At 40.7% G+C, this 27,561-nt stretch overlaps 2 protein-coding genes across 2 annotated transcripts; one reads left to right on the top strand and one right to left on the bottom strand.

Annotated features, from left to right (window-relative positions):
• Nucleotides 1-4,018: 4,018 nt before the first annotated feature.
• Nucleotides 4,019-9,807, bottom strand: GZMA (granzyme A). Its single transcript, XM_072859437.1, has 5 exons — nt 9,747-9,807; nt 8,404-8,551; nt 6,567-6,705; nt 5,600-5,872; nt 4,019-4,841 (listed from the first exon to the last, which is right to left on the bottom strand). The coding sequence occupies exons 1-5, from the start codon at nt 9,805-9,807 to the stop codon at nt 4,680-4,682; spliced, it is 783 nt and encodes a 260-aa protein (XP_072715538.1). The 3' UTR covers nt 4,019-4,679.
• Nucleotides 9,808-14,340: 4,533 nt separating this feature from the next.
• On the top strand, nt 14,341-21,651 carry LOC140650899 (granzyme A-like). Its single transcript, XM_072859761.1, has 5 exons — nt 14,341-14,450; nt 14,541-14,682; nt 17,313-17,460; nt 19,858-20,124; nt 20,864-21,651. Exons 1-5 carry the CDS (start codon nt 14,390-14,392, stop codon nt 21,023-21,025), a joined length of 780 nt encoding a protein of 259 aa, XP_072715862.1. The 5' UTR covers nt 14,341-14,389; the 3' UTR covers nt 21,026-21,651.
• The last annotated feature ends 5,910 nt before the right edge of the window (nt 21,652-27,561 follow it).

Raw genomic sequence — 27,561 nt, 5'->3', positions numbered from 1 at the left:
TTCTGGGTGTCAGCAAACCTGGCAGCTGTCACTCGCTTATGAATTTTATTTAGTGCTCACAAGGACCAAACCTCTTGGACTTTAACAGAAGTTTGCCTGTGTAAGATTTGTACACTGTCAACAGCTAAGTAAGGATGTCAGGATTGGTCTTCACACATTGCTCATTTGCAACTCAGTAGCGCTATTCAAAATGTGTTCTATCCAGAGACATTTGTGGAGCTTTGCTTTCATTATTAGGAATGGAGAGAGGCAGGGGGTAAGGATTCAGTCTTGCATTTATGTATGAAAAGCCCTGTGAGCTCAGAAACTCATAGTGTTTGGATTTCTTTTTTTTCTGCTGGAAATTTATTTAGAATATTTCCTGTAGCTGGGGAAGAATGGGACATTAGGGGAGTAGAGCAGTGTCAGCCCATGGAAAATTAAGCTATGATCAAATGCATAAAAAGAGATAGGTAAAGTTAACAGGGGCACAAGTATTTCTGGAAATGAATGTGAAACTGTCATGTCTTTAGTTCTCATCATTTTTAAAACCTCATCTTCTACTGTTCATAAATCACGTGGTTGCTAACTTTAGGTCTGGAAGGTTGAGACCACTCATCATCTTTACCTAATAAGGTGTTAATTTATAACAAATCTGCTGCTAAACCGCTGGTTTCTGATGTCATCTCATGTGGTCTTCAAAACAGGTTAGAAAATGGGAACATTGATTATCAATTAAGAAATGACTACCGAGAACCTTATGTCTAAGAATGTGAAATAACTTATATTGTGCCCGTCTTCTCATATGAGCATGTTTGTTGCAGCAGATTTTATCAAACATTTAGAATCTGATTTAAATATTCAAAATAGTATTTTAAATAACTTAAAAGTTTTTTAAAATGTTAAAAACATTTTTTCTCTTTTGAATGGGAAAAAAGCAGTGGAATTAGTCTCTTTACTCATATATTTTTTGGACTCTCCCAGAAGTTCTCTCTCTTTCCTTTGAAGGTACCTAAATGCTATTGGTTTGCCAAACACAGGAAGAGATGTATAACACAGGAGGGGGGCTGTGGTGGGGAAGGAGCTGGTCAATGTTGAAGCTAAGCATATTTTGTTGGATGCTCAACTGTCAAAATAAGAAAATGTATTTCTTTCAGACCGAGAAGTGCTCATTTCTTAGTTAATTATGCTTATTTTTTATTGAGTGGTCAAGCTGTATTGCCCCAGAAGTATTTTAACATAATATCTAAAAGTGGGAGAAGTCACTGATTTCAGTAGAACTAACCAACAGAACTAAATATGAGAGAATCTTGTATGTGTGACCTGTAGCTCTATTCTGTGACCATGTCTGAGAAAGCATTTAAGCATGCATTTAAATTCCAGACTGTGACTAATCTGGAGTGAAATTAAACATATACTGAAGTGCCTTTTCTGGATTTGCTTCTTTTCTAGATAGGCTCCTTTACTGTCATTTTCTTTCACATGGCAAATATGTATCTTTGTGTAACAGGAATTTGAAGACTTGAGTAGGCAGCATGATTCTGCTTCACTAATATTTTGCAGGTAATATTGCTGAATGCTTGCAGGTATACAATGTGCAGTTGCTGAAGGTAGATCATTGTTCTTGCATAGCTGCCAGTGCAAAGGTCTTAACATATGAAGTCTTGGGCAAAATAGAATATGGCATATTTTTAGCTCATTGCCTGTTACATGCCTGGTATATTGTTCAGACCCAGACTGAGATAGAATTCAGAATCCATTTCTAAGAGGTCTGCTGAGGTATGTATGCACTAAAGGCTGAGTCTCAGAGGTGGCACAGAGTATTAAGTAAAATTTAAGTTGCCTAAACTCAGGCCGTCATCCCCACAGTCCTGTCCCAGGTTGAGCACTGTGCAACACATGGAATCCAAAACTTCAGGACAAAAATCATTTTTACAAGAGGAAAAACTTAATTGCCCATACAGGGCACATGTCTTCCCAGGTATACTGATATGACAAAGTGATTTTCTGTCTGTAATGCAATGAAATGGATTAAAGAAACTCAGGCTAGGGAATCCTTTTGTTTCTGCACATAAATGCACTAAATAGTCTCTAGCAGACAGTCCCCTGTTCTTCAGCCACTATACTATCTGACTACCTACATAAATGTTGCATTAGTTTGTGTAATGCAGTTTATACCTGTTAATTTCCCCCAGTTATCTCATATACCCACAGTGAGAAGAAATTGTTACATTCTAGATATCAAAATGACATCGAGTGATCATAAAATTTTTCTTAGCTAGTACATAAACTTGCATGGGCTCCATCCCATAGTGGTGGAGCTGTATTGGGAATGGGTTCATGCCTCTTGATCAGAGAAAGTGCCAGCCTAGATGAAAACTCAGTTCCATCTCCTAACTTCTGCCTTTTCCCCCAGGTTTCCACTATTGGCAGTGGTGACAGAGGCTTGAATGTTTTGTTTACCATGTAAGTCCAGTTCCACTGGCTCATTTTGCACAATTCACTAAATAACACTCATGTAAAACACCAAGTTTTTGAAGTATTTTGGGGTAGATCCTAAATTTCAAGGTAGAGGAGGAAGGCTGCACATTTTTTCTTGCACGTTTCTTCATGCATCGTGAACTTCTCCTTGGTCAGAACCTCTGCTTCCTTCTGACCCCACTTGGGTCAAAACCACTGTCTGAAAAATTGAGAAATACTGAATGATAGGCTTTGAGTGGGATTTTCCACTGACAAGGAAACTGCCTGTGACTTCCAGAGAAGAGAAAGAAGCAGACCAAAGAGGAAGCAGTAACATGAAAAAAATACTATAGCAGGATGAAAGAGAGACAGTGAAAAAATGGACAAAGAGGAAAGAAATTAAGTAAGACTAATGTATGGGAAGAGTGAAATAGCCCTAGGTGATCAGTTGTCCTGAAGATCAGCTACAGATTTTTCACGAGATTGATAAAGATATTTTTGTTTTCTGAAGGTTTTTAGAATCAGTTCTTTCCTAAGCAAGGGTTCGGTAGTTTGCAAGAGTAGAAAAAGTCCGGACTTGTCTTACTTATTTCCTGTGTGTTTAAGACAGAATCCAAGTCACCACTTTGGGTGTCAGTACCAGTCAGTGAGTCCAATTCTCCCTCAGTTTCACTGATGCAATCTTACTTGGCTGGGAATTCTTCTCTCTGCTCCTGCTTTGCTTCTGTGTTTGTGTGCTTGTTTGTGTGTTCAGCCCAAGAGTCAGAACAAACGTTTTAGGAATAAGAATGAGGAATGTGAAAAGTTCTGACTGTGTAATGTTTGTAATGGACAGAAAACATAAAAGAAATGTTCAGCATCAAAACTTTCAGTAAAGATCCCTGTAGTTTAGGCTGCCTCCTTCCTTTACCATTCATTATTTCTCTATGACAAAACTACTGTTTCTTCTCAACAAGATCAGGTGAAGGCAGTTGTGTAAAAAAGTTTTAGTCTGTATTTTCCCATGTTGTGTTTATAAGTGATGTTTAATTGCTCATGATGAACCGAGCAATCATTTTTTAATTAAAATCAATAGAAGATTTCTCCACCCTTTGAGCATTCTCTGCTTTCTCTTAGCTAATGCCTACTTCCAAGTAAAAAACCCCCAAAGCAACACAAAATAAAACCAAACCCTTTTTGAGGTGTTCATGGCATTGAAAGTGCCCAAGACTGTTAATACAGAGATGGGCAGAAGCATTCTTCACAATAGGTCTGTTTTCTGTTTGACAAGTGGTTGTTGAAGCACTTAAAAATTTTACTGCATATCTGAAGCAGCAGTAGTGGTATCATAAAATTAAGATTGTTTTATGTTATGAACAGTGCTTTATCATTCTGATACTCCAGCTGAGAGATGTTCTGCTGCTTCTCTGGAGGATGGGTTTTCAGTTGATTTTTTAACATAATGTTGCTGATCTTGGTGCATTCTGCAAACATATTGCACATCCAAAACATTATGTACACAGACTATCTGCACTGCAACAGACAGCACTTTCCACATAAATTGACAGCTGCAAGCAGTAGATTTTTATTGCCATTTCTTTATTAAATGCAAAGTACATAAAGGGATGAAATCTAGAAGTTTCAAATACAGGACAGTTAGGAAATGCACACTTATTATGTCCCACAAGCAAATACAGTTGCTGAAACTTAATTTTCTGAAGCTTAGCAGTCTCCTACACCTGTGAAATCAGGAGCTCTGCTGCAGAGAAACTACCAAGTTTTACAGGTGTCTGGAGTTGTACCTAGCATCTCACTAACTTTCAGGGTTATTTGCAGAAGTCCAGATACAGAAGAGTGCAGTATATACTCAGCATGCAGTGAGGACACAAACAGCTGGATTAGATTCTTGGTCAGACATACTCATTAATGTAGAGCTCAGTTCGAATGTGCAATGCAAGAATGTTGGAAGCCTGAGTCACAAATACCCGTCAAATGACTCCGTGGCTGACAGTATAAGCTACAAATGCTGTTGTAGCAGAGCACTGTGTTCTGGCACTGTTAAGATCACATCTGCCCTGAAAACAGACCTATGTATTTTCACCTGTAAGGACATCAAGCTGCTAAAATTGGTGGAAATACCTCTTTTACCAGGAGGGAATACTTCTTTTACCAGTATAATGAAGCTATTTTTAAAAGTGTATTTTGAAACTAGATATTGTTACACAAGTACAAAGTAGGAAATCACTTGGTGAAAACCTAATCTATTGGGCTCCCCCTATGGTTTTCCTTATCCACTGCAGGTATTGGTTTGTGAGTCGAGTGTAGACGCCAGGGCCATCAACAGCACCACACTTGTTTGCCTTCCCGAAAGCAGTGATGCCTCTCATCACATTATTGCATCTTAAAGGTCCGCCAGAATCCCCCTGGAAAAAGGGAAGAAAAATTGTCATTCAAATTTACAAAAGCTAAAAAATGCTTATTTTAAATAAAATTTACACCACTTGCATGGAGGAAATAAAAATGTAAGCAGTGCTATTGTGGATTTCTTTTTTTTCCTCCTTGGAAGGTAAGATTTTCATTAGCAAAAAAGAAAAAAAGACTTCAATCTGATCTTTCAAATGTGAGTAATGGGGAATGAATCTAGCTCAGTGCTAAGGAATAGTTAGTCTTTTTGAATATGAAAAGAAAAAGCTGGGAACTTTCCTCTTGAAAAGCAGAAAGTCTCTAGAAATTGCTACCTTTTTTTGAACTTCGTTAATTTAATATTCAAATCTTTTAAAACGTGGTAGTTCTTACCCAGTTGTGCACTTGACTTGGGGCCCAGTCAAAATGCTTTTTATCAAAAGACATCAAAGAAGTTGTTCCACTGAGGTCAGCTGCTTGAGAATGGGCTGATAAGCTATTTTGTGATTATTCTATTAAAATCATTTTAGTGAATAAGAGAATAGCTATCTGCCATGCCTGGATAAAACCACAATATCCAAAGTCTGTGAAGGTGAATTTATCAATCAGAAGTTTTGATTTTAAGGCTTAGAAGAACAAGCCTTGGTAAATTCACTAATTTTAAATAAAATTCTTCATTGAATTGAAGAGAGGCAGAAATTATAAATGTATAAAAGCTAAGACTTTATATTTTATTTTTAATATAATCTGTGTGGATAGAGACAGCAAATATACTTACAGAACATGAGTCCTTTCCTCCATTCTTAGCCCCTGCGCATATCATGTTGTCTGTTATAACAGGGTTGCTTTTATAATGATTGTTGTCGTTGCAGGTTTGCCTGCTGATGACAGTGATATTGACCTCCCTCAGGGTATCAGAAAGCTTTCTCAGATGATTGTGAGTTTTTCCCCATCCTGCTACTGTGCAAGTTGTTCCTGGTTTGGGATCATCATCTGAGGTAGGCAGGGGAATGAGTTGCACAGCTTTATTAAGTCTTGCTCTTTTCTGAAGCTGTAGAAGATATGGAAAATAGTTACTATGGGGCAGAGTCTAACAGAGGCCCCTGCATGTTAATCATTGGACCTTTTCCATTATGGTAACGGGGGATTACTGCAACCCCTTTTTGAGATTCCTCAGTTCTTTGTGACAGGATTTATGTAACCAATATAAGAATGAAGAAAATTAGTATTCTTTGTCTCATGAAAACCCATTTAGCTTCTGCTGAAATATTAGCTCTAAAAAAATACCCTATTTTACTTCTCTGGCTCTCAGACCATTGGGAGGACAAAATAACAGTAATCACTGAAGCTGGCAAAATTGAGAATCAGAGAAGTCAGAAATTTTTAATTAGAACTGTTTTTCAGACAGAACATTAGGGTTTTTAACCAAATTATTTCTATGTGTGCAATACACTTCTCTCTGTGGACGATCTTTGTTCTTTCACTGAAAAGCCAGAAACTGAAATATCTTGGTCAAGATCCAGAATTTTTCTACTTCTAGCACTGGCATGCGTTACAGAAATTATTGATTGCCTTAGTTCCCAGTGCCTCCCCAGTTCCCCAGACTGCTGGATTAGCAGACCAGACTATATCACCCCAGAAAAAGTCGTCACCAGAAACTCCCTTGGCTCATCTCCCTCACAAGAAGGAAGAAACCAGTACATTGCAGGAGATGCATATTTCATAAGTGATGTGTAAGTCTATACCTGCAGCAGCATAATGTCATTTTCCGTAGAACTGGAATAGTAGCATGGGTAGCGAATTTGTTTTGCAATCAGAAAAACCTGTTTTTCTCTTTCTTTTGCTCTCTGCGAATGAGCTCCAAGAATAACTTTGCCTCTTTCCCTGAGAAAAGAGACAACATGGTCAGTGGGATTCACTTGCTGTAACTCCATGATTCTTTGCCATTAAATGTGGTGCTATAATGTCCAGCTACAACAGAGTAACTCTTCTGATACCTGAAAAGCAACAGTAATTTAGAAAAATATAAAACATTACCCTGTTTTTACAAGTAGTTAAAAAAACTTGACTCAGTGAATCAAAATTCATGCTATCCTGTTTTCAGCTTCCCAGGAGCACAGACAGGGTTCAGATACTTGACTCTGAACCTACCCCTGTTGTTTCCCTTTGGGAACTGAATGAGGGGTGGATATATCAGCTTTGCTGTTGGCAGTGGTCTCACCAACTGTGCCCTCTGCAATTTGTGCTGAAAATTTAGGAGAATAGCTCACAGCACTGTTAATTCAGAGATCATCATGACTGGACTGAATTGTACCATTGCTTTGCCCTAACACCATTTCAACACCATTTTCTGAGTCCCTGTGAGATATAGCTCATTCCCTTTATCTAACTTGTTCTGCAACTTCATGTACTTATGAGATACTGAAGTGGTGACAGTTGTGCCTGCTGGGGCTCTCTGGTATAGAAACCAGGAGTCTAGAACTCCTTGGTCAAGCAGTCCAAGCAGACCTTTATATCAGACCATGGGTATAGCTGTTTCTGGGAGAACAATGTACGTTACAGCTGAATGGAAGAATATTCTTTGAGCAGATGTGTAGGCTGGCCCTCATTTGCAACTTACTGCAGCAAACACAACCCTGAGGAAGTGGTTGCTCCTTTCCTTTAGCTATTAATAGCTGTGTGACTGTTGACTGAGCATCATTAGGTTAATTATGGATTGTATTTTCTCTTAAATGCGATCTCATTTGGAAACACTCTTTGCCTTACGTTAATACGACAGCTTTTGGGCCCTATGCTCTCTTTGTAGTAGGTCCCATATATCTCCCTGTTTGGACGGGGCCAGGAGAGATGGATACATTTCTCTGATGTCTGCAGAGTCCAGTGATTCACTGGTCCCGGGCAGGACATTTACAGAGGCTGTGTGAGGTCTGGCTCAGCAGCAGCTCCAGCCCTGCCTGCAAAGGCAGGGCGTAGGACGTGTCATTTAAACCTCACATCTTGCCTCGCTGAGGGACTCTGCGGGGCCAAACAGCCATTTGCATCTTGAGTCAGACAGGAAGAAGAAAGGTTGGCTGACAAACCAACATATCTAGTAGTGCAGAGATCTCTCAGTGTCTCCGGTCATCTGTCTGGAAGATTTTTGCTCCTGTATAACTAACTGCATGCTGTCTCCTTCTGTGGTGAACTGCATATCTTTTACAGATAAAATGATGAGAATTTATTTCTGTTTTCTGAGCAGCTGTTTAGACTGGCCAGTCCTCTGGCCTAGTGCACTGACTGACTGAGAAAACAGGGATAAACCTTTCCCCCAAATTCACTACTTCAGTGTTGCTATTCTGTGCTTGCATGCAGCTAGAAGCTTGTAAAATATCTCTTCAGAAACAGTGAAGATCAGTATGCGTTGTCATACTACTTTTTACTCACTGAAGCACATGTCTCAATATAAATGATGAAACACAGTACTCAGAACATGATCATGGTCATACTAAATGCACAAAACCACCAGGGATATTAACTTTCCTTCTTGAACAGAGACACCAGATACTCACTAAGGACAATCTCTGAATCAGAGTAGGAACTTACACATTACAATGGGCAGCTGTTAACACCCAGTTCTCCTTGATCAAAGCTCCTCCACAAATAGGTTTTCCATTTGCTCCTTTGATTAGGGCCATAAATGGTCTCGAGTGTGGTGCTACTTCATCTCCTCCAATGATATCCACACACAAACCTAAAAATAAAAATAATCCACAATACATACAGCTGGGCTAACAGATACTGTAAGACACTCAAAGTACCTCAGAAAAAACAGTTAATGTAATTACAAAGTACACAGAGACACAAGTATACACATATGTCACAATGCTTGTCTTCAGGGTAGACTTTTAAAATTGCTCAGCAGTACTAATTCTGTATGTTTGGAGCTGTTGGAGCAAGTCCAGAGGAGGGCCACGAAGATGATCAGAGGGCTGGAACACCTCTCCTATGAAGACAAGCTGAGAGAGTTGGGGTTGTTCAGCCTGGAGAAGAGAAGGCTCTGGGGACACCTTATAGCAGCCTTCCAGTACCTGAAGGGAGCCTGCAAGAAAGCTGGAGAGGCATGTAGTGATAGCACAAAGGGTAATGGCTTTAAACTGAAAGAGGGTAGATTTAGATTAGATATAAGGAAGAAATTCTACACTTACCACATTCTGTGAGGGTGGTGAGGCACTGAAAGAGGTTGCCCAGAGAAGCTGTGGATGCCCCATCCCTGGAAATGTTCAAGGCCAGGCTGGATGGGGCTTTGAGCAACCTGGTCTAGTGGAAGGTGACCCTGCCCAAGGCAGTGGTGTTGGAACTAGATGATCTTTAAGGTCCCTTCCAACCCAAACCATTCTATGATTCTATGATTCTATGTTTCAGTGGGACCAAAATTAGATCAGTGGGGTGAGCTTTGACAAGAAAAACACCAAAGTATTGTTGCTCTTGCACAGATTTATTTTCCTGAAGTTCGCTGCTATGATTCATTTCTTAGCTTTCATTGTAACAACCTCAGAGCTGCCACATGATAAATGTACAGTACGTGACTAATGCAGACACCTGCAAACTGGGCTATATAGTGTAAGTGACATTACATGAACCTGTTTTTCAGAAAAACAGAGATTAATGTATGTGTATGCCTCTGGAGAGAAAGGTCATATAATCATTATGTTAAGTCCTCTGAACTCCTCCAAATAGCCTGTCCTCTGTGCAGCTTTAATTAATACTGCCCATTCAGAAATTATTTTGTTTGTACGAAAGATCAAACACATGCAGACAGTGGAAAAGAGCTAATAATAAGAACGCAAATAAAAATTGTGACTACTTCCTTTACATTAATACACGTTGGCTTAACTGGAACTCTGTACATTCAGCATACCTTCAAAGGGATCAAGTTGGGCACTTACCTCCATGAATTACCAGGAGAATGGCAGCAGCAGAGGTGGACAAAGTGAGGAAAGTTCCCATGATTTCTGTCTGGTGTTCACCCTTATTCACTGTTTAATATATATATGTAAATGAAAAGGATGTGGGTTTTGTTTTTCCTCTTAAGGATATTTGACATTTGTACCTGTGACAAAGGCAAAAAAACCTCCCCAACAATGTAGCTTACAGCAGAGGTGTTAGTGAGAAATTGCGTCATGTGTTGCGGTGTGAAGACAGGATCTGCCCCCCTTCATGTTCCCTCTGTAGCATTTGCAGAGAGCTAATGTATGAGTACTCTGGTGAAACCTTGCAAGCCACTACGTGTCCAGTTATACACTGGGACTCAGCTCACATAAATTTAGGCTTGATTCAGTTGCCCACATGAAGACATATAGTTTCATTCTAGACACCCCAGGTGGCCTCCAGATCAGAGATGAATCCCAGCCCATTCCCCATTAGCGAGTTATCTGTGCTGTTCAGGAGCCTCCCAGGGCCAAGGAATCTGATGTTTGTTCCTTTCAACATCTGATCCTACCTCATCTAAGGGTAGGGTATAATGCCCTACCCTAAGGGTATAATGCCATTTAAAGTGTCTTAAGGTGTCTTACATCTACTTCGAGCTGCAGAAGGCCATGGGTCTTCTGTAGATGCTATGTCAGATTTGCCAGCCCTGTGCCCATGTCTGGGAAACCGAGGGTATCTCAAATGTCACTAACTGCCTAGTTTTAGGCAACTGAATTGAGTCCTGAAAACTGAGTTAGACTCCTGAAACTTATTAGAGCCTTGTAAAGGCACAGTTCCTCACTTCCAAGTATATACCCAAATAATAGAAATAGCTTCCATCAATATTAAATAATTTGGAATATCAAATATTCTATTAAATAACTAGGTGCATTCAGTGAAGTGTCACTACCACACAGCCTGGAAGGTTTCTTGAAGGCTTGAGCCCCACTACAGTCAGACTGCAGAAAGCTTCTGTGTTCTGGCTGTGTCACATCTTTGAGCTCAGTTGGCCCAGCCTGATGTGAGTGTTACCTGTAGAAGACCTTGGACAGACAGCTGGCTCAAATTTGCCATTGCCTTCCTGTCTGGGACAGAGGGTAATTGTTGGTGATGTCTCTGAAGAAGGCAGATGTGGAGCTATTTGTAGACATAGCAGAGCTCTTTGTCACTGCTATGGCTTGTGAGAGACACTGTCACCTATGTGACATGGTGACAGCTCCATGCACTGCAAAACCACACCAGGCTTTTAATTTTCTTTCATTTTTCTCCTCACTACCTGCACATGCCCTGTAACTATCAGCAGTTTGTAGCACTGGAGTTTTCTTCAATGTTCTCCCAAGCAGTCTTACCATATTGAAGCTGTTTCCTCTCTGGACTATGCACAGACATGATCAGGATGAGCACTTGCGAGCAAAAATCCTGTACGCTGAGACCTGCTTAAACTCATAGTACTACAATCATTCATCCTTGGATATTCCTATATGAGGTGCCATGTCTAGTGAAAAGAGGTTTGGTATGTGTCATCCTATGCTTACCTGATCTATTTTCAATAAAAACCTATTTGGGAGACACAGAATAAAACATTAGCAAATGTTCCTAGATGTTTTCCAGGCAACTAAGATAAATCTATGCCTACCATCTAAAAACAAATCTTCCATAGCCTGTTTATATTTTTTTCAATATCTAAATGCACTCCTATTTACTTCTAAATCCTACTTACTTCTAAAGATAGTTTTCTCTAACTCCATAGGTATTAGCATACCCATGCCTTTTAAAAAATCCCCTCTAATCCGGTGAGATCCTATTTACATTGATAATTAGAATTAGGAATATGCAGTCTAAAATACTGTTTGATAACAACTGATCGCTTTCTGTGCAAGCTCCTTCTGAGCAACAGCTCTGACTATCACATAGTCCTAGGACTGATTGCTCAGGTGTCAAAGATCAGATTGATATGCACATAATCAGCCTCTAGTTTCATACCCAAATGCTTTTGTCAGAGTGTCCTCTTCAGCTTATAACTTATGTAGATGAGGCTGAAAAACTGACATCAAATTTTAGGGTGTGCAACAAGTTGGCTGGGCTCCTTTGGTTATGGAAATAATTTATGATCAAGTTTAGATTTTACTGGCCTTTTGTATGTAAAGGGGAACCTCAAAGCAAAACTCCCTTCTCTATTTGAGTGCACTGTTGAATTCTTGCATGAGCTCCTCTGCTGCATAAGCAATTGGTCCTCAAGAGGACCGACATGTGTAAGCAAAATGCTGCATCCTTTCCCCCGCAGTGCCCACGAGGCATGGCCACTCTCTCAGCAGAAACCACTGCCTGCGTAAAAGAACAAGTCTACCCAGCTTCTATTTCTAGCCTTTGCCTTTGAGGAAGTTTCCCATGGGCATTAAGCAGTGGTCAGTGGATCACTTTCAGCTCTGTACTGCGTGGAGTGCTTCTGTCCTTTATCTCATACTCAGTTGTTATGATCATTTTGCTTCCCCAGTGACTATGCTCCTTTTTTCTTCATGCTGCTTTCTGTAGTGCTAAAGGTGAACATCAGGTATGATTTTAGGAGACCAATTCAGGAGACCAGTTTAAACCACAGCTCTAAACCTTCCAGAGCCGCTGGGTGCTCGAGTTCAGGCAGCGTCTTAGCACAGCCCCAGGGCTAGTGCCTGGGGCTGGGGAAGGGAGGGCAGGAGAGTGGTGCAGAGTGGGCAGCTGCCAGTAGCACAGAAAGGCAGAGCTGGGGTGCCTTCTCTGTCTCCTCCCGGGGCTGCCCCATCCCCAACCCCACTCCAGTGTGTTTCCCTGGACACAGCCCTCAGTGGCTGGGGGACGCACTCCCAGGGACTTGCTGGTGAAGGGACCAGGATACATGCTGGGGATGCCTATTTTACTTTCTTCTCTGATACCACTTTCTCATGATATTTACCTGTTGTCTCTTCTGCCTCAGCTGCTTGCTCAGCTTCCCTGTTTTCACCTATTTACTGTGTGATATCAAAGAAAAATGTAGTAGCACAGAAATACAAGTAGATGTAGTTAACTCAGAAAGTCCTCAAAGCCTTGTAGTGAATCAGCATTACTTCTATGAAGTCGAATGTACTTGGCAGAAAGAATCCAGCATTGGATATTATGCTCTGGAAGCACAAGCCTTCTCCTGTCTGGTCAGACTGTGGGCCTGTTGCCCATTTTGTCTCTTATGCTGCTTTCTAAGCTAGCCACTTAGTGGGAGGGCAAAGCCATAAAGGACTCAAACATAATTATGCCTTTAGGACCCTCTTTGCAGAGATAACCTCCAGTGGGTCAATAATCCCAGGATTAGCTGGAGGATGGAGAGTGATTTTGGAGTAACTACATCTGGCTCTTTTATGAGCTGATGAATTTTAATAGTCACGTGTTTTCTTTTAAAAGAGCTTTGGAAGAGTGTTCTGAAATATGAAATGTGTTACCTTATGTTGCATCACGTACATGTTTTCAAACTGGATTATAACTAGTAAAATTCTGTGCCATAGAAATAAGCATTTCAATGCTATAATCTCATTCAACAATCTGGAGAGCTGCTCTTCTCTAACTCTTGAATAAAAATCAGAGCCAGCTATATTGGGCAAGGTACGTTTCTGATTCTTTCTAAAGGTACTTAAGATCATAGCAGGCTTTTTAAGTTCTTCACACAAGGGCATGCTGTTTTTTTGTAGTGGTTTACCAGCAAAGCGTGCAAAACATGGGTGCAGACACAGAGGTTTGCAACACAGAAATGCCTCCCCCACCACTGTGTCTTTTTATCTTTTTCTTGTGAACACTGATTAGATATTTTGTTTGCATTTGACACTTGCATGTTCTAGGGTTTTCTGCATCTGAATCCTGCATCCTCAAAAATTATTGCTAAGAAAAGGCAAACTGCTCTGCTCTCCATGTGTGTAGCCTGTCTTCTGTGTCAGGTGTTCCTAAACTTGTCAGACAACAGATGCCTGCCAATTCCCAGTGGCTCTCGTAAACCTCATGAATGAATCTTTTTCAGTCTTTCAACTGAGAATGTTACCTGGGCAGTGTAATTCTGCAGAGGATTTTCTGGCTGCTGCTGTATCTTGGTCCACAGTTTGGGGATGACTTTTGTAGTCAACATGCCCTGAGTTTTCCCTCTCACTGGTGTTCTGTGAAGCCATTTCAGGTGGCCCTTGTATTCGTTCTCCCTTTTGTTCACCTGCTCGAAGATGGCCAGTTTCATTCTTCTCACATATTTCCTTTTTTTTTCCCTTTAAAGTCAAAAGAGCATTGAATTCTCTGAGACACTTAGGTTTTATCATACATTCATCCCATGTAATGCACTTGTTTTCTTATATAATACCTGTGGTGAAGGGCTGCTGAAGTTCCTGTAAGACTTGGACCGATTAATATTGACACATGTTGGGGATTCAAGAAACAGGCAGGTTTTCTAAAGAAACCTGAAGAAAGAACCTAAAGAAACCAAGCTGCAGTTAAAATAATACAATATTAATGATGTAAAGGGAAACTTCAAGAGACGGAGCTATTCATAAAACATTTCAACCACCATTTCCTGTAGGGGACATTTAAAGAGAAGAGACTGTATTGTAATTTACAATGTTCTTGTCAGTAAATAGCAGCAGATATGACAAGCCACCTGTTAGCTCTCCTGCTCTCTCTAATTGCTGTTATCCTACCCCCGAGATGTAAGTACTCCTCTAAGGATAAAAATATCCAAATTCCCACTTCCTTTGGATAACACAATGGCATTCTGTTGCACTTCTGTTGCATTTCAGATGGCTGCATGGACATTATCAGAGGACACATCGTGCGTACTCATTCCTGGCCTTTTATGGCTGCTATCCAGACAAAGAATTTAACTGTGTGTGGAGGAGCTCTTGTGGCAAAGCAATGGGTTTTGACAGCAGCGCATTGTAAGTAAGTATCTTATACTGGGGCAATTTTAACTTTTCATTGCGATGGGGCATGGCATGCAAGCCTGTAAGTAAAGACAAGTGGTTATTGACTTCTTAAGAATTGTTAAAAGCTGCAGTTCTCTCACTAAACTGATCTAAGAATTTGTCATTCTGTTTTAAGTTGTTTTGTAAACTACTGATCTGCATTGTGTACAGTTACCTTCCTTAGTCAGATCCTGCCAATGTTACAGGATATAGACTGTGCTGATAAAAGACCCAATTCATTGTTTATGCATCTGAAACAGCAGTGTCTTAGAGATGTGGATATATTCCAAAGTGCTTTAAACAAATCTTACCTGTGTGCCTGGGGCTGAGCCTCAAAACACCCTGAGAGATGAAGTTGAATTAGATGGAAACACTATTCCTCCCATTTTAAGTGGACGCGGCTCAAAAAGACTGAATGTCAGTCATGACTATCACAAGGAGCCTTGTCCTTTTGACAAGTCAGATGTGAGCACAAGCACCCTCTCCCCAGGTGGGATATCCCAAGGCTGGCATAGCCGTTGAATAGCTGGCTCAGGGTAAGGAGGACATCTGCTGTTCACGTTAGGAAGTAAAAGGCCCGTGTTTTTTCTAAAATATTTTCTAAATTGTATTTTAGTTCTCCAATTTTTTTTTCTGTACTTTGAGTAACTAAAAGCAAGCCAACTACAATAAACCTGTGCAAACCTGACCTCTCAAACACAGTGTGGGCAGCTTGGCCAGCCTTCTTCCATCAGTTAGTCTGAAATAGTGGACACAGCTCCTTCTTTGAATATGACTTCCACACTTCTTCAGCTGAATCAGGTTTGCTTGCATTTTTTGTAAGGGTAAAAAGATTCACACCTAGCTTGTGCTGTTTTGAACATTTACAAAACAAAATCCAAGCCTTCCTCTTTGGAATTAAGGGGTTTTTTGGTGGGAGCTGGAGTCTCTCACTCTTCAGTCAATGGGTTAGAGATAGTCAGTTAGTTATGGTTGTAAAAATTCAGATTTGGGAGCTATTTAGTGGAAAGGGCACTGGTGGTCTCTGGTCCTGTGGAGAGGACAGCTCTGGTTGCTGGTTTGGTTTTCTAACAAGCACATCGGTTTGGGCTGACTTTGAGTCTTTGTCACTGGGGCAAAGTGAAACAACATCTGTCTGGTCTCCTTCTCCTCAGCTGTATGATGATGCCCATGCAAAACCCACCCACCTCTATGCTATGTCTAAACTATAGCAGGTGCAATTGCAGTGCATCTAAGCCTTCATAACTAATGAATATTATGTGATAATCACTTCTGAAATATTTTTTGTCTTAGAGAAAATGCCATGAATCCATCAACATGAATTTCTGTGTGGCCTGCAAACAACCTGTCAGAGACCTGGATGAGGTTACAGTGTGGTTTTTTTGTTTTTTCTTCCCCCCAAGCTTCTCTGTATGCACAGTGACCGATTGCCTGGGCTTTCTGCAAGTCCAGCAGTTGCACCTCTGTTGGGTATGATACATGAAAGAGTCCCAGTGATGGCATTTTGTGAGTCTTATATCATTCTCACTGTGTAAGTGTGCTTTGTAGCTTAGAATAGAAATTTTTAGGATCCAGCACTGCCTTTACAGCTATTTTCACAAGCAAACATTCACATACAAATAAATGAATTGTACCTTTCAGTGAGACATGCAGCTGGAATGAAGAAAATAACTTTTTTTTTGTTTGGATTGATAAAGTCTTCGTTCTGGCTTGAATAAATTGTCCTGTGTGTAGTGAGATTGTGTTCTGAAGATGAAGCACAGGAAACCAGCAGTATGTCTTCTGGCAATGTCATCTTACTGGGCTGCATTAAGTTCAGCAGGGCAAAATGAAGAAAGACAAACTCTAATAAATACATTTCTGATGATACTCAGAGAGCTTGGGTGAGAGGGAGATTTATGAGGTGCTTAACTCTTACTGTTTATTAGCAGGAACTGGACATATATCTCTCTCTGGTTTTTGGCAGTCTCCCTTTTTAAGATTCACTACAGGGGTGTCCTGAGTTAGGCAGCCCTCATCCTTCTTCCTTAATGGGCTGAATCCTGTATTTAGTGAAGTTAAGGACAAAACTCTTATTGATATTAAAGATGTCCACTTCAGCAGAGCACTTACCTGTATGCATAACGCTCAGAATGAGTATTGAGTATCAGTGTGTGTACTGACATCCCACTGATGTCAGCAAGACAACCTACATGCTATTAATCAGGCATATTTCAGTCCTTTGCAGGATTAGGTCACAAGTCCAAAGGAGACCATTAAAAGATTAATGAAAGGCATCAGCACTAGCAGTCTTTGTGCAACAGACTTTCCTTAAAAAGCCAGCAGGCTTTTTCATTAAATTAATTCCAAACTCTGGAAATCCCTGAAGGTCAGCTATCACACCATTATTTCACCAAACTAGATTTACAGTAAAGAAATGTTACTTTGTAGAGGGAAATACAAGCTAATGTCAAGACATCAAAATGAACAATATCCTTCCCTCTGGTTTAATCATGTTGTTGTAAAATGAAATTGTGAGTATTATGTTACATGTCTTATCATTATCTTGAGAGATGTTGCTCAGTTCCAGTAGTGACCTTCTCTCCCTGTACTTTCTTTACATTACAGAGTAAGCAAATCAGAAGTTAGAGTTGTTCTTGGAGCCCATAGAGCATCCATAGCTGAAAAAGAACAGCAGATATTTAAGGTTATGCAGTACTTTCCTCATCCTCAGTTTGGCAGGTCTTCCAAGGAAAATGATATAATGCTTCTCAAGGTATTGTGTTAATTACTGTTGTATTATTATAAAAGGAATTTTGCTGATGATTGTTTTGGCTATTCTTTGATATCGAATTGTACATTGTTTAGATAGCTTAACAATATCACAGAACACCCTGCTTTTGGTTGTACTGATCTAGATAAGGTTACAGGATCACTGGCACCATGAGCAGGAATGACATTTGAAGCCCATTCTGTGCTCTAAAACCCCCTTTACCCCATGTACTGCAGCAACCCCTCCAATATCTCAAAACACATTCTTTAGTAATTTTTCAAAGGCAGTGCCGAAGTGATGTATGCAACGGAGTCTAGGTCACAGCCGTATCCCAAAGGGATACCTTGCGCTGCACTAAGCAAATACGGGGATGAAACTTTAATTATTAATTATTATATTAATTATTAATTATTATGTTAATTATTTGGGATAATCACATAAAGTAAAAGTATGGATAATACAGAACATAGATGAATTCAGCTCTAGGAGCATGGAGTGGTCCCATAGTGAAGAAGGCTCAGGACACGGCAGAATGAAGCATGGTAAGATGTCCTCACCAACATCATCATCCTGGATGCCAAAGTGGGGCAGGGCTATAAGAATTTGCTGCATACCAGCTCCTGGTCAGCCTGGCTCATGCGTCACGTGTCCCTGCACTGAGAACTCTGTTAATCCAGTACTGAGACTGACATGGAGGCAGCCATGGGTATTTTGAATAGGGAGAGGGCGGTCGGTATGCAGGAAACCTGTAGATGGTCAAATGATTCTGGAGGACTGCATTCCTGGTACCAGCAGTTTCAGTGATGATCCAGAGTCCCTGAGAAAGATAAGACCTGTACATCATCTTGCCTATACCTTTAGAAACATCATGACTTCAGTATGAAGAAATCTTGGATGGATCTTTATTCAGGCTATGCTTTAGTGTTACGCCTTTGCTAATGAAGAAATAGTTTTATGTGAAAGACCAATATGTATATTTAAAATAATTGACTAGGTACAGTATATTATGAATATTACCACACTTCTGAAATAACTGGTGGAATTGTATGGAAAAGGAAGCGATGACTTGAACCTGATTTCTGATGTTTAGAGGGTATCACCAGTTTGGTAAGACCATGACACAGGGAAGAAACTAGCAATGTCCCTTTCTGGAACCAGCTGGAGTGTTTACAGACATCTGTGCCCCCAGCAACTTATCACTGCCCACATGTGAGAAGCTCCTTCCCCCCGATGTTAGCAAGCATTCTCCATCTGCTTCATTGCAAAGGCAGACAGGTTCATTTCACTGGGTTCTCCTGTGGCCACCAGCAACCTATCAGGAGCACCAGGTTATTTGTTAACACAATACCAAAATGGATTGCTAGGAATTAGTATTTGTAGAGCTGAAAGTTACAACTCTGTTCCAGAATGACATGGATACCATAAAATCCTTTGTCTGAATTTGACACAGGAGCAGGGATAGCGTTAGCACCAGGGCTCCCCTCCCATCTCTACAGTTCTGCTGTAATGCAGTACTAAGTGACTTGGGATAAACTTTCCATCTTTGGAAATTCCCACCAGCACTGGCGATAATAAACTGTAATGATTTTTTGGATAAACTTGTGATTTGTTGTAGTGCCTTTTTTAAAAGGTATAGAGCCAGAATCATTTAACTGACAACCATTCAGCAACATGTATAATCATCTGTGAAATGAATCACAGTGCAGTGATCGTGTGTAAAACGGAAAATGTCTGTGCAGTAGCTGTGAGCCCTTACCAAGCGCATTGAGGATACGTGTTAGTGTTTTGCTATGTTTTCGTTTACAGGCTTAAATTGGCCTCTGCTGAAGGATGAATCTGTCAGGTAAATGCCAACAAAACACAGACAGTTTGGATCATTTAAGCCCTTTTGAATCTCTCAGAGCAAAAACTTGGCAGTCCGAAGAGTTATAGACCTCATTTTTCTCCAGTTATGTCGCTGCTGTCATGTCTAATTTGTTTTAGCTTTTGTTTTCATCTTTGTTACTGGGTACATTGCACTGTGCTTTGAGACCTTTCTGCGTATCAGTCAAGCACCAGAGTCTGATTTCAACACAGAAGTTCAGTGGCAAGTTAGGTTCTCAAATAGGATATAGATCCAACAGCCTAACTCCTGTGCAGGTTTTTAATTTCCTACTGTAATCAATGGGAAGCTGGGCTTGAACTCACTACTGCTGCCATAGATAGAGAATTGCTATACAGACACCAGGGAAATTATTTTGGATTTGCAAAGGGGCAATTTAAGCTCAGGATCAGTTCCTAAATATTGAAAAGTGATTTATAAGGAAAGTATTGGTAAAATGAGACTAAATGCCAATTGAAACTAGATTATACTTTCCTTTCTGCATGAGAAAACATTTTTTTCTCTTCTTTTTTTTCCAGCTGAATGGTGCTGCAAAACTGGATAAATATGTGCAACCTTTGCTTCTGCCTGACTCTTGTGAGGATATCACACCTGGCACAATGTGCAAGGTGGCTGGCTGGGGAGTCACATCTTCAGGAAAACCATCAAAATATATTTGGGAAACAACTCTTAAAATTGTTAATAGAAAAAGCTGTGAGAGCAAATATGGAAATTACACAAAAATAACCATCAACATGTTGTGTGCTATAGGGAAAGAAAGATTTTTTAAGAGAGATGCTTGCGAGGTAAGAAGCAAAGTTACAAAGAGGAGGGGATGTGTTTTTAACAATGGTTCCCTTTTCACTGGGAACAAAGCAGTGTTAGACACTTAATGAGGCTGATCACATTCACAGTGATTTTAACCACATTTGTAAGAGACTTTATTGCTGTGAAAAAAAAGTGTTAAAACTTTGAATAGTTTAGGTCAATGTACACAACAAGATCGAGAGTATGGGAATTTGAGTCTGGGATTATCTCAGTTAACTTCAGGTGGATTTCTTTAGCTAAGGTGCTCTCCTTAGGCACCACCTGTAGTTATCAGAGAAAAAGAAGAACTTCCCGGGTCTGAATCATCTGATCCTTTCCAGATGTCAACTCTGAACAGTACAGAATTGACAGTACACTCAAAAGTGCTGTTTGGATCTTGCTTTTCATGTCTTCTGTGCCGAGTCCAGAAGGGCCAATTGCTACAGAAGTGAGAATCAATTTATACCAACAATAAAAAATACCTTTTGAAATAGAATTATGATAGCACTGTACTGGTCTACAACATTTACATCAAAGGCTCCTCAGGCCTTAAAAGCAACCTCTCCTTATACCTCACCCAACTCCCATGAAGTGATGTAAACCAACTGATCCATTTCATAGGTTGGAACAGATTAGAAGCAACTTTCCCAAACATGCTTATGCACTGCAGGTGGCACTGCCTGCTCCTCTGGAGAGGAACCAACACACATTGATAGTTACTTCTATTTTGTGTTCTAGGGAGATTCAGGTGGGCCATTAATCTGTGCTGGCCGATACAGTGGGATTCTTTCTTTTGGAAAAGGATGTGGAAGAAGAGACATGCCTGGAGTTTATACACGACTGACTGGAAAATATATTGACTGGATAAAAAAAGAAATTTCCCTTCACAGAGATCCATGAGGCAGGCAAGACAGTTTTAATAAACTGTGCTGTGCGTTAGAACTAGATGCTGCTGCATTAGTACGCCACCTTTAAAAAGTACCTCCCAACTTTACAGCTTTACTAACACCACCACAGCTTTATAAGAACAGTTCAAAATATTCCCTTTTGTACAGATAACATGTTTACTCATCTTTAGTAGGAAACTGCCTCTTAGATAACACAATTTGTATTGGACTTCACCCTACTTCCTAGTGTGATGAGAAAGTACTGCTCACCTTATTCATTGTGCCTGTGATGAGGCGACATTTTTGAATGTGTACTTACAGAAAAATTCCATTTCAGACTGATAGTGAATGAGATGTCTGCTGAATGAGAAAAAACAGAACAAAAGCTTTAAGTGTTCAAATATTTCGCCATGATGTTATTCAAAACCAAATACTTCAATTCTCCATTACTAAATATTTATTTAACTAAATTCATTTTCAAAAAGTTAAAATATTAAACAGATAAACATTTTTCCAGTTAATCTTCCATTATGAGGGGAAAAAAATAATTTTATCTTTTTTTTTCTAGATTATTTTCTCTAATTTTTTTTTTTTTGTGATCAAATCGACAAAATCATCTCTTCTCACAGCTTGGGTTCATGATCTCACCCTTTCAGTGAATGATCTGCTGAAAAAAGTATAAATACTGATTGTAATGGGAGTAATTATACTTCTCTAACACAGTGCCTATCTAACATCTGTCAAAACAAACAGGCATTTTGCTACGGTTTTCAACAGACTTCTACTAACAGAAGGACCTGCTGTGTTTCTGAAGAAGCCTGTGGTTAGCTTGGTGCATTCACATTATCTTCCAAATATTCTCGAGGTCTTTTTTTGCCAACAGTTTAGAAGTGACCATCTGCGGGATTTCTCTGCTTCTTTGGTTATTGCATTAATATGTACCATATTGCATTAATATGTACCAAATACTGTCAACTTTGTGATGTTGCAGAAGCATGAATAAATAATTCCAACACATCAACATACTGGCCTTGATTATTGACCAGCAGCTGTGTCACTGCACTGAGGAGAGCAAGCCCTGTCTCATAAAGGCTATGCAGATAAAGGAGCAAATGGACACCACAAAGCTGGGCTGGCAGTCGGCCATGGTGCAATAAAACCTGCTGATGTGGTGTATGGGGGCTTGATCCCGTTCTCACTGAAGGTCATGGGAAGACCTTGAAGAGATGCCAATGAGAATTGGCTCAGGCCTGGAACACAGACAGAAACTGAGAAAAACTGGGGGAAAAAAGGGGAAGCGATATCAAAGTGGAAAGAATAATGTACCGCTGTTAATACTTTTCAGCTGGGCGTCTCAGAGGATGTTGCAAACACAAATTAGTCCCTTTTACCTTTGTAAGGTAAATGACAGCAAGGATATCCTTCTGTCCATCCCACAGGAGACTTTTCACACCCCACAGCCCCGTAACAACTACTTGGTGTTTAACCTCTCGGAGGCAAAGATTTCACTCGCTCTGTTCATGTGAACATTGGCTGTGTCTCAGTCACTGATGGGAAATAATGAGTGATAGAGTCAGGAAACCATAACCCAGCAAGTTAATTCCAGTTCAGATACTGGGCTTTGTGTGTGTGTGTGTGATCTCCTGTAATGACTTTAGTTCATTTACAGCATCTTTTTTTCTTTTTTGGGCGATGTAGCAGGTGGAAGGGCATTACTGCCAGGCTCCCAGAGCACCACTGGGCCCAACTGCCCCTGCCCAGCCCCCAGGGCTCCCCCACCCACCGCCCACGGCCCAGGACCCATGACAACCCCCAGGGACATCAGACCCTGCCCCAGCAACGCCACAGCAGGGCTGGTCTCCAGCCGCCCTCAGCCTGGCCCTGCCCCACCATGGGCCCTGCTGAGCTGGGCCTACCCATAGGCCGGCATCCCGGCCTGGCCTTGGCCTGTCCCCAGGGAGGTGCAGGAGCTGTGAGCCGAGCAGTAACCTGGACTCATTTTCTGTCCACCCTGAGGTGAGCAGAGTCTTTATTCCCTCCACATGGAAGGAGGGAAGTCTTTGCTTGTGTTGAAATCCCCGTGTCTTGAGACAGTGCCTGCCTCACCTCTGGGTGAGGGGCAGTCTGGGCCAGGGAGCGTTGTAGTTTTGCAGCGAGGCTGCAAAATGCCCCGCAATTCTGCATTTTATTAGGACATGTGAAAGCACATGGTGGAAGGTTGACTGCTTCTGCAGCCAGGGGTAGGCAAAGGTCCAGGAAGGGGTGAGTGTTGGCTAAACAAGGTGACCACCGGTGTCACTCACTGCTGAAACCACTGCTGGGCTGGTTCTCAGAACTGAGCTGAAAACAGGAAAGCCACAGACAGTAACTCCAGGTATGTTACAGTTTTACAACAACAGACACCCACAAAGCCTGACAAAATTAAGCTAGAAACACATTCTTACTAGACTGAGAGGAGCTCATATTCAGCAGCTTGTGGCGGAGTTTACTATAGATTCCATTTGTTTCCAGCACAGCATTTGCAATTCCACTGTCCTTCAATAAGAGAAATCTAGTCTTGTCTCTTCTAACCTGTCACACCTCAACACTAATCTCTAGGTGCCTGTGACATGTCCCCTTGCACATTACCTCCTAGTTTTCGAATACTGGCTTCTTGTACCAGACCAGCTCTCCCATACCATCTGTTTTTATCTTTACTGGAAATTTCTGAGTGGATTAAAGGAGTCCCGCCCTGGGAATCCTTCTGCCCTTGGCCAGGGCTGGGCTTCTATCCACGCTTGCACTTTGCAGCTTGGTCTCTGCTGCATTGACTTCTCTATCAGACATTTGCATCCATCTCTGTTTTTACTGAGGTCTTCCAGGTAAGTGATATTTCTTAAGGATTATTTGCTGAGAAGTATGACTTGCTTGTTGCCTGTCACGTAGTCATATTTGGGCATAGAGAGCAGCCCCTAAGCTTGACCAGGCCATGCAAAGACATGACATATGGCACTGACATGCGATGTATGGCACTGACATAGAGCATACGGTGCTGACATATCGCTGACAGCTCTCTATCCAATAGAGGGGGCTGGTAACTCGTATTCATACATCACACAGGGATGCAGATGCCAGTTAGCTTTAGTCCTTATGTTCGTTCTGCCCTTGTACTGGGCAGTAGTGGCTGATGTTTTGTACTTGTTTTGGCTGTACATCTAATGCACTGTATGTTCAATGTGGGAATCTTTTTTTTTTTTAAACAAACTTCTGGTTCTCAGTACAGAGGGTGGCATTATCTATTGTCAACAACTGTTGTTTCCTGAAAGTGTGGTGATATGTTTGGAGCATGGATTGCCTCCACAGTTCCTAGTCAAAGTCTTTGTTTTATCTTCTGACTACAGAACTGCCCTCCATCTAGCAAGCTGTAAAAGTAACCTTCCTTTTGGGCAACCCAATCTGGCATCAGGAAGAAACATTTAGAAAACAGCATTGAAACAAAGAAAACCATCAGATTTTCAAGATAATTTTCTTGGACATTTGCCAAAGAGAAATAAAGATAAACTCAGAAGACTCTTTTGAAGTCTGAACAGGTCAGTTCACCATAGTCGGACAAATTACAGCAAGTCCTTTTAATATGTCTGTTACATCTTTTAATTATGATTTACTAGTTTCCAAAATTTATCCTAATCTCATTAATGATATGGCAGGTGGTTCAGACACCTCCATCCCAGTATGTTTATAACCCCACAATCATCTGATGAAACTCTTTTTGGATGGACTAATAATATTTAATAATCAGTATCTAGCAGATTGCAAGTAGGTTAAATTTAACTGTAATTCAGTTCAAGGTGGCACAGGTTGCTTCAAAGCCGTTGAAATCAGCTGTGAAACGTGCATTGAAAGTCACCCACTAATTTCACAAAGAGTCATCGAGTCTAAAAGCTGTATCAACACCCACATCCTTGTCATGACAAAGAGAAAACCACAGAAAGATGAGCAAAAAAGCCCTTATTTTAATGAAAAATAGAACAGAAACGTACAGATCTTAGCTAATTCCAAAGGCACAGATTAGATTCAATGTATAAACAATGGTGTTTCACAGGGTTCATTCGTATGTATGTTTGTTTGTAAAAAGCAAGAAACTTTGCTCTATTAACACACTCTCACAAAATCTTTATTTCGATAAAATATCAAACCTCTCTGCAGCCACACAGAAAATCAAGATAAGCAATAATTAAAACAGTGACAACATCAGTAAATGAAAAACAAAAATGTTACTTTAATCACTCTTAGTCACTGCTGTCATAAAAAAATACTAGTCATGAGTATTTAATTAACCATTTCCATTTAAATGAATAAATGGCACATGGTTGTTGGTTTAGGTTACCTTGAAACCATGTAGAGGATGTTACCTGTCAGGATGTAGTGTCCAGGTTTCTTGGAACATCCCTATCTCAAGCTGTCATAACCAAAGCCGCATCACACATCTTTTCAGCCCTCTCGGTACCAGATAAAAGCAGCTGCATGAAAAGAAGGGGGAGTTCTGGACTAGCGGATTTGCAAAACCCACGACATTTTCAAATGGCAGTGGACCACACTGACAGTGATGTGGCTTTCACTGATTAAACTCTGGGGCATACACATCCTGTGCCAAAAGCCACAGTCCTATCCTAGCACAGATCTTAGCAGAGTTCAAGTAACAAATGGTCACACTGAGCACACAATTATTCTCTGAACTGAGGCTTCGGGCATGCTGATGGAGCACTGTGGAGAAACTTGCACTGCTTCCTTTCACTAGGGATTGTGAGAGGCCCCATCTTCCAAGGTGGTCCAGCCAGATCTTGTCAATGAATTCCTACTATGTACAATCCACATCATAATGAAAAGAATAATGTGGAGGCAGCAACTATACTTGCAGCGCTAAAGATCTCACACACAGAGAGACAGAAGATAAACTTGCTGATACTGCTGCATAGTTAATTTTCTTCCTGCAATATTTCAAAGGGATGGGTTCTAACGACAAGTTTTCTTGGGGATGCCTCTATACTAAAACATGAGTATGTGAGAACATGAGTGTGCTTAAAAGTATGATACAGGGGGCTATGGTGCTCATGATTCAAGGTACACCAACTTCAGAAGTTACCACCTCCGTAGCCAGAGGGGAGTGGTGTTTGTGCTCCTCTAGGAGCGGAAATGGGTGGTTTGAGTTAACTTGCTGCCCTGTGAATTAGTTTGTGGAGCTGTGAAATGAGACACTGCTGCAGCAGCAATCAGCCAGGCAGCACCACAGTGAGATTTGACAGGGACTGCACATCAGAGCCCTGAATATTAAACAAAGTCAATTTGTGTATTCTGTCTTATGAACAATGGTGTTGATCTTATCGGGTGGTCTCAGTCTCATTATGCAGAAATATTGAGAGTATCTGCAAGAGGTAAGAGCACAGCTGGTGATAAGATAATGCAAGAAATAGACTCAGTTCTAATGGGATATTTAAAGTGTTTCTCTTTCAGGCCTCTTTCCCTCCCCTTGTTTGTCCTGCACCCAGTTACTGAAGTCAGGGTCACGGTAATGGTTACCAATGATATTCGTATTTGGGACAGTGGTTTTCAGAAGCGTTTGTTATTCCACCACCTGTGTTGGGTTGGGTTTTTCCCTTCTCATGATGCTTGATTCCAGCTTAGCCATCCCAGGCAGTATTCATCTGCCTAGCCAACACTGCTGGTGACTCTGGGTAGATTTCAATGGGCACAGCCAGTGGTTTATAAGTCCTGTTTCAGGCACTTATCTTAGGCAATAGACAAACAAAAAAATCCTTTCCCTCTATGGTGGTTGTAGCAAACAGACTTATTTGTTTACTACCAATGCTTTATAAAATGAAAAAACATTTTTCATTTTATAAGACAGAAAAAGCCACTAAAGCCAGAACTGAAGATACTGTTGCCCAATTCTGGCCCAACTGGCCTCATGGGATCCACATGAGGGAATATCCTGTGTACCAGAGCTTTAGGGGCTGTTTCCAACTGTCAACAACCATCTGTAGCTGACCCTCCTCTTGGTCCCCTTTGCAGCTTCTTGACAGGCAGGAGATACTTGCCCAGCACCTGGCCAGCATTCGTGGTCTATAACATTATAGGCCAACCCCTGGCACAGTGAAGAGGATCCGTAATACAACACAGGGAGCAATTAGAACATAGGATTGGGGGCTGAGCAGTAACTATCTGATTTTAATTAAATAATCTGAGAAAGTATATCTGATTGCAAACAATTTCAGAAATTCTGCTTGCTTAAATAGTTTATGCTGTCAGGGACAGGAAACACCTAAAATAACCCATGGTCAATCTATGACAATTCAGAAGATAAAGCAAAACAGAAGAAGAATATGCCAGTATGGAGAAGTCGCATATTCAGTCTGTCAGATTCATAATTTGGGAAAATAGCTGCAGCTTTGAATAATTTACTTAATTTTTTTTTCAGGCATTTGTCTTAAAGGATTAAGCTTCTGGGTATTTGATTAAATGACTGAAAATTAACATCAAGTTTTTGATCAAATAATTAAGGTTGATCTATGA

This window comes from Ciconia boyciana, chromosome 4, assembly GCF_034638445.1.
Source record: "Ciconia boyciana chromosome 4, ASM3463844v1, whole genome shotgun sequence".
In the NCBI taxonomy this organism is placed as follows: domain Eukaryota; kingdom Metazoa; phylum Chordata; class Aves; order Ciconiiformes; family Ciconiidae; genus Ciconia; species Ciconia boyciana.
The sequence above is the reverse complement of the archived record's forward strand: the minus strand, read 5'-3'. Positions and strand labels throughout refer to the sequence as shown.

What these genes read in the sequence shown, in the direction of transcription:
- GZMA (XM_072859437.1), bottom strand. Translation starts at nt 9,807, where the DNA reads ATGGGAACTTTCCTCACTTTGTCCACCTCTGCTGCTGCCATTCTCCTG. An exon ending in TCTCCTGGTAATTCATGGAG is followed by an intron (nt 8,552 to 9,746) that starts GTAAGTGCCCAA and finishes TTTTATTTTTAG; the next exon opens with GTTTGTGTGTGGATATCATT. An exon ending in ATGACATTATGCTGCTGCAG is followed by an intron (nt 5,873 to 6,566) that starts GTATAGACTTAC and finishes TATCTTCTACAG; the next exon opens with CTTCAGAAAAGAGCAAGACT.
- LOC140650899 (XM_072859761.1), top strand. Translation starts at nt 14,390, where the DNA reads ATGACAAGCCACCTGTTAGCTCTCCTGCTCTCTCTAATTGCTGTTATC. An exon ending in TGTTATCCTACCCCCGAGAT is followed by an intron (nt 14,451 to 14,540) that starts GTAAGTACTCCT and finishes GTTGCATTTCAG; the next exon opens with ATGGCTGCATGGACATTATC. An exon ending in TTAAGAGAGATGCTTGCGAG is followed by an intron (nt 20,125 to 20,863) that starts GTAAGAAGCAAA and finishes TTTGTGTTCTAG; the next exon opens with GGAGATTCAGGTGGGCCATT.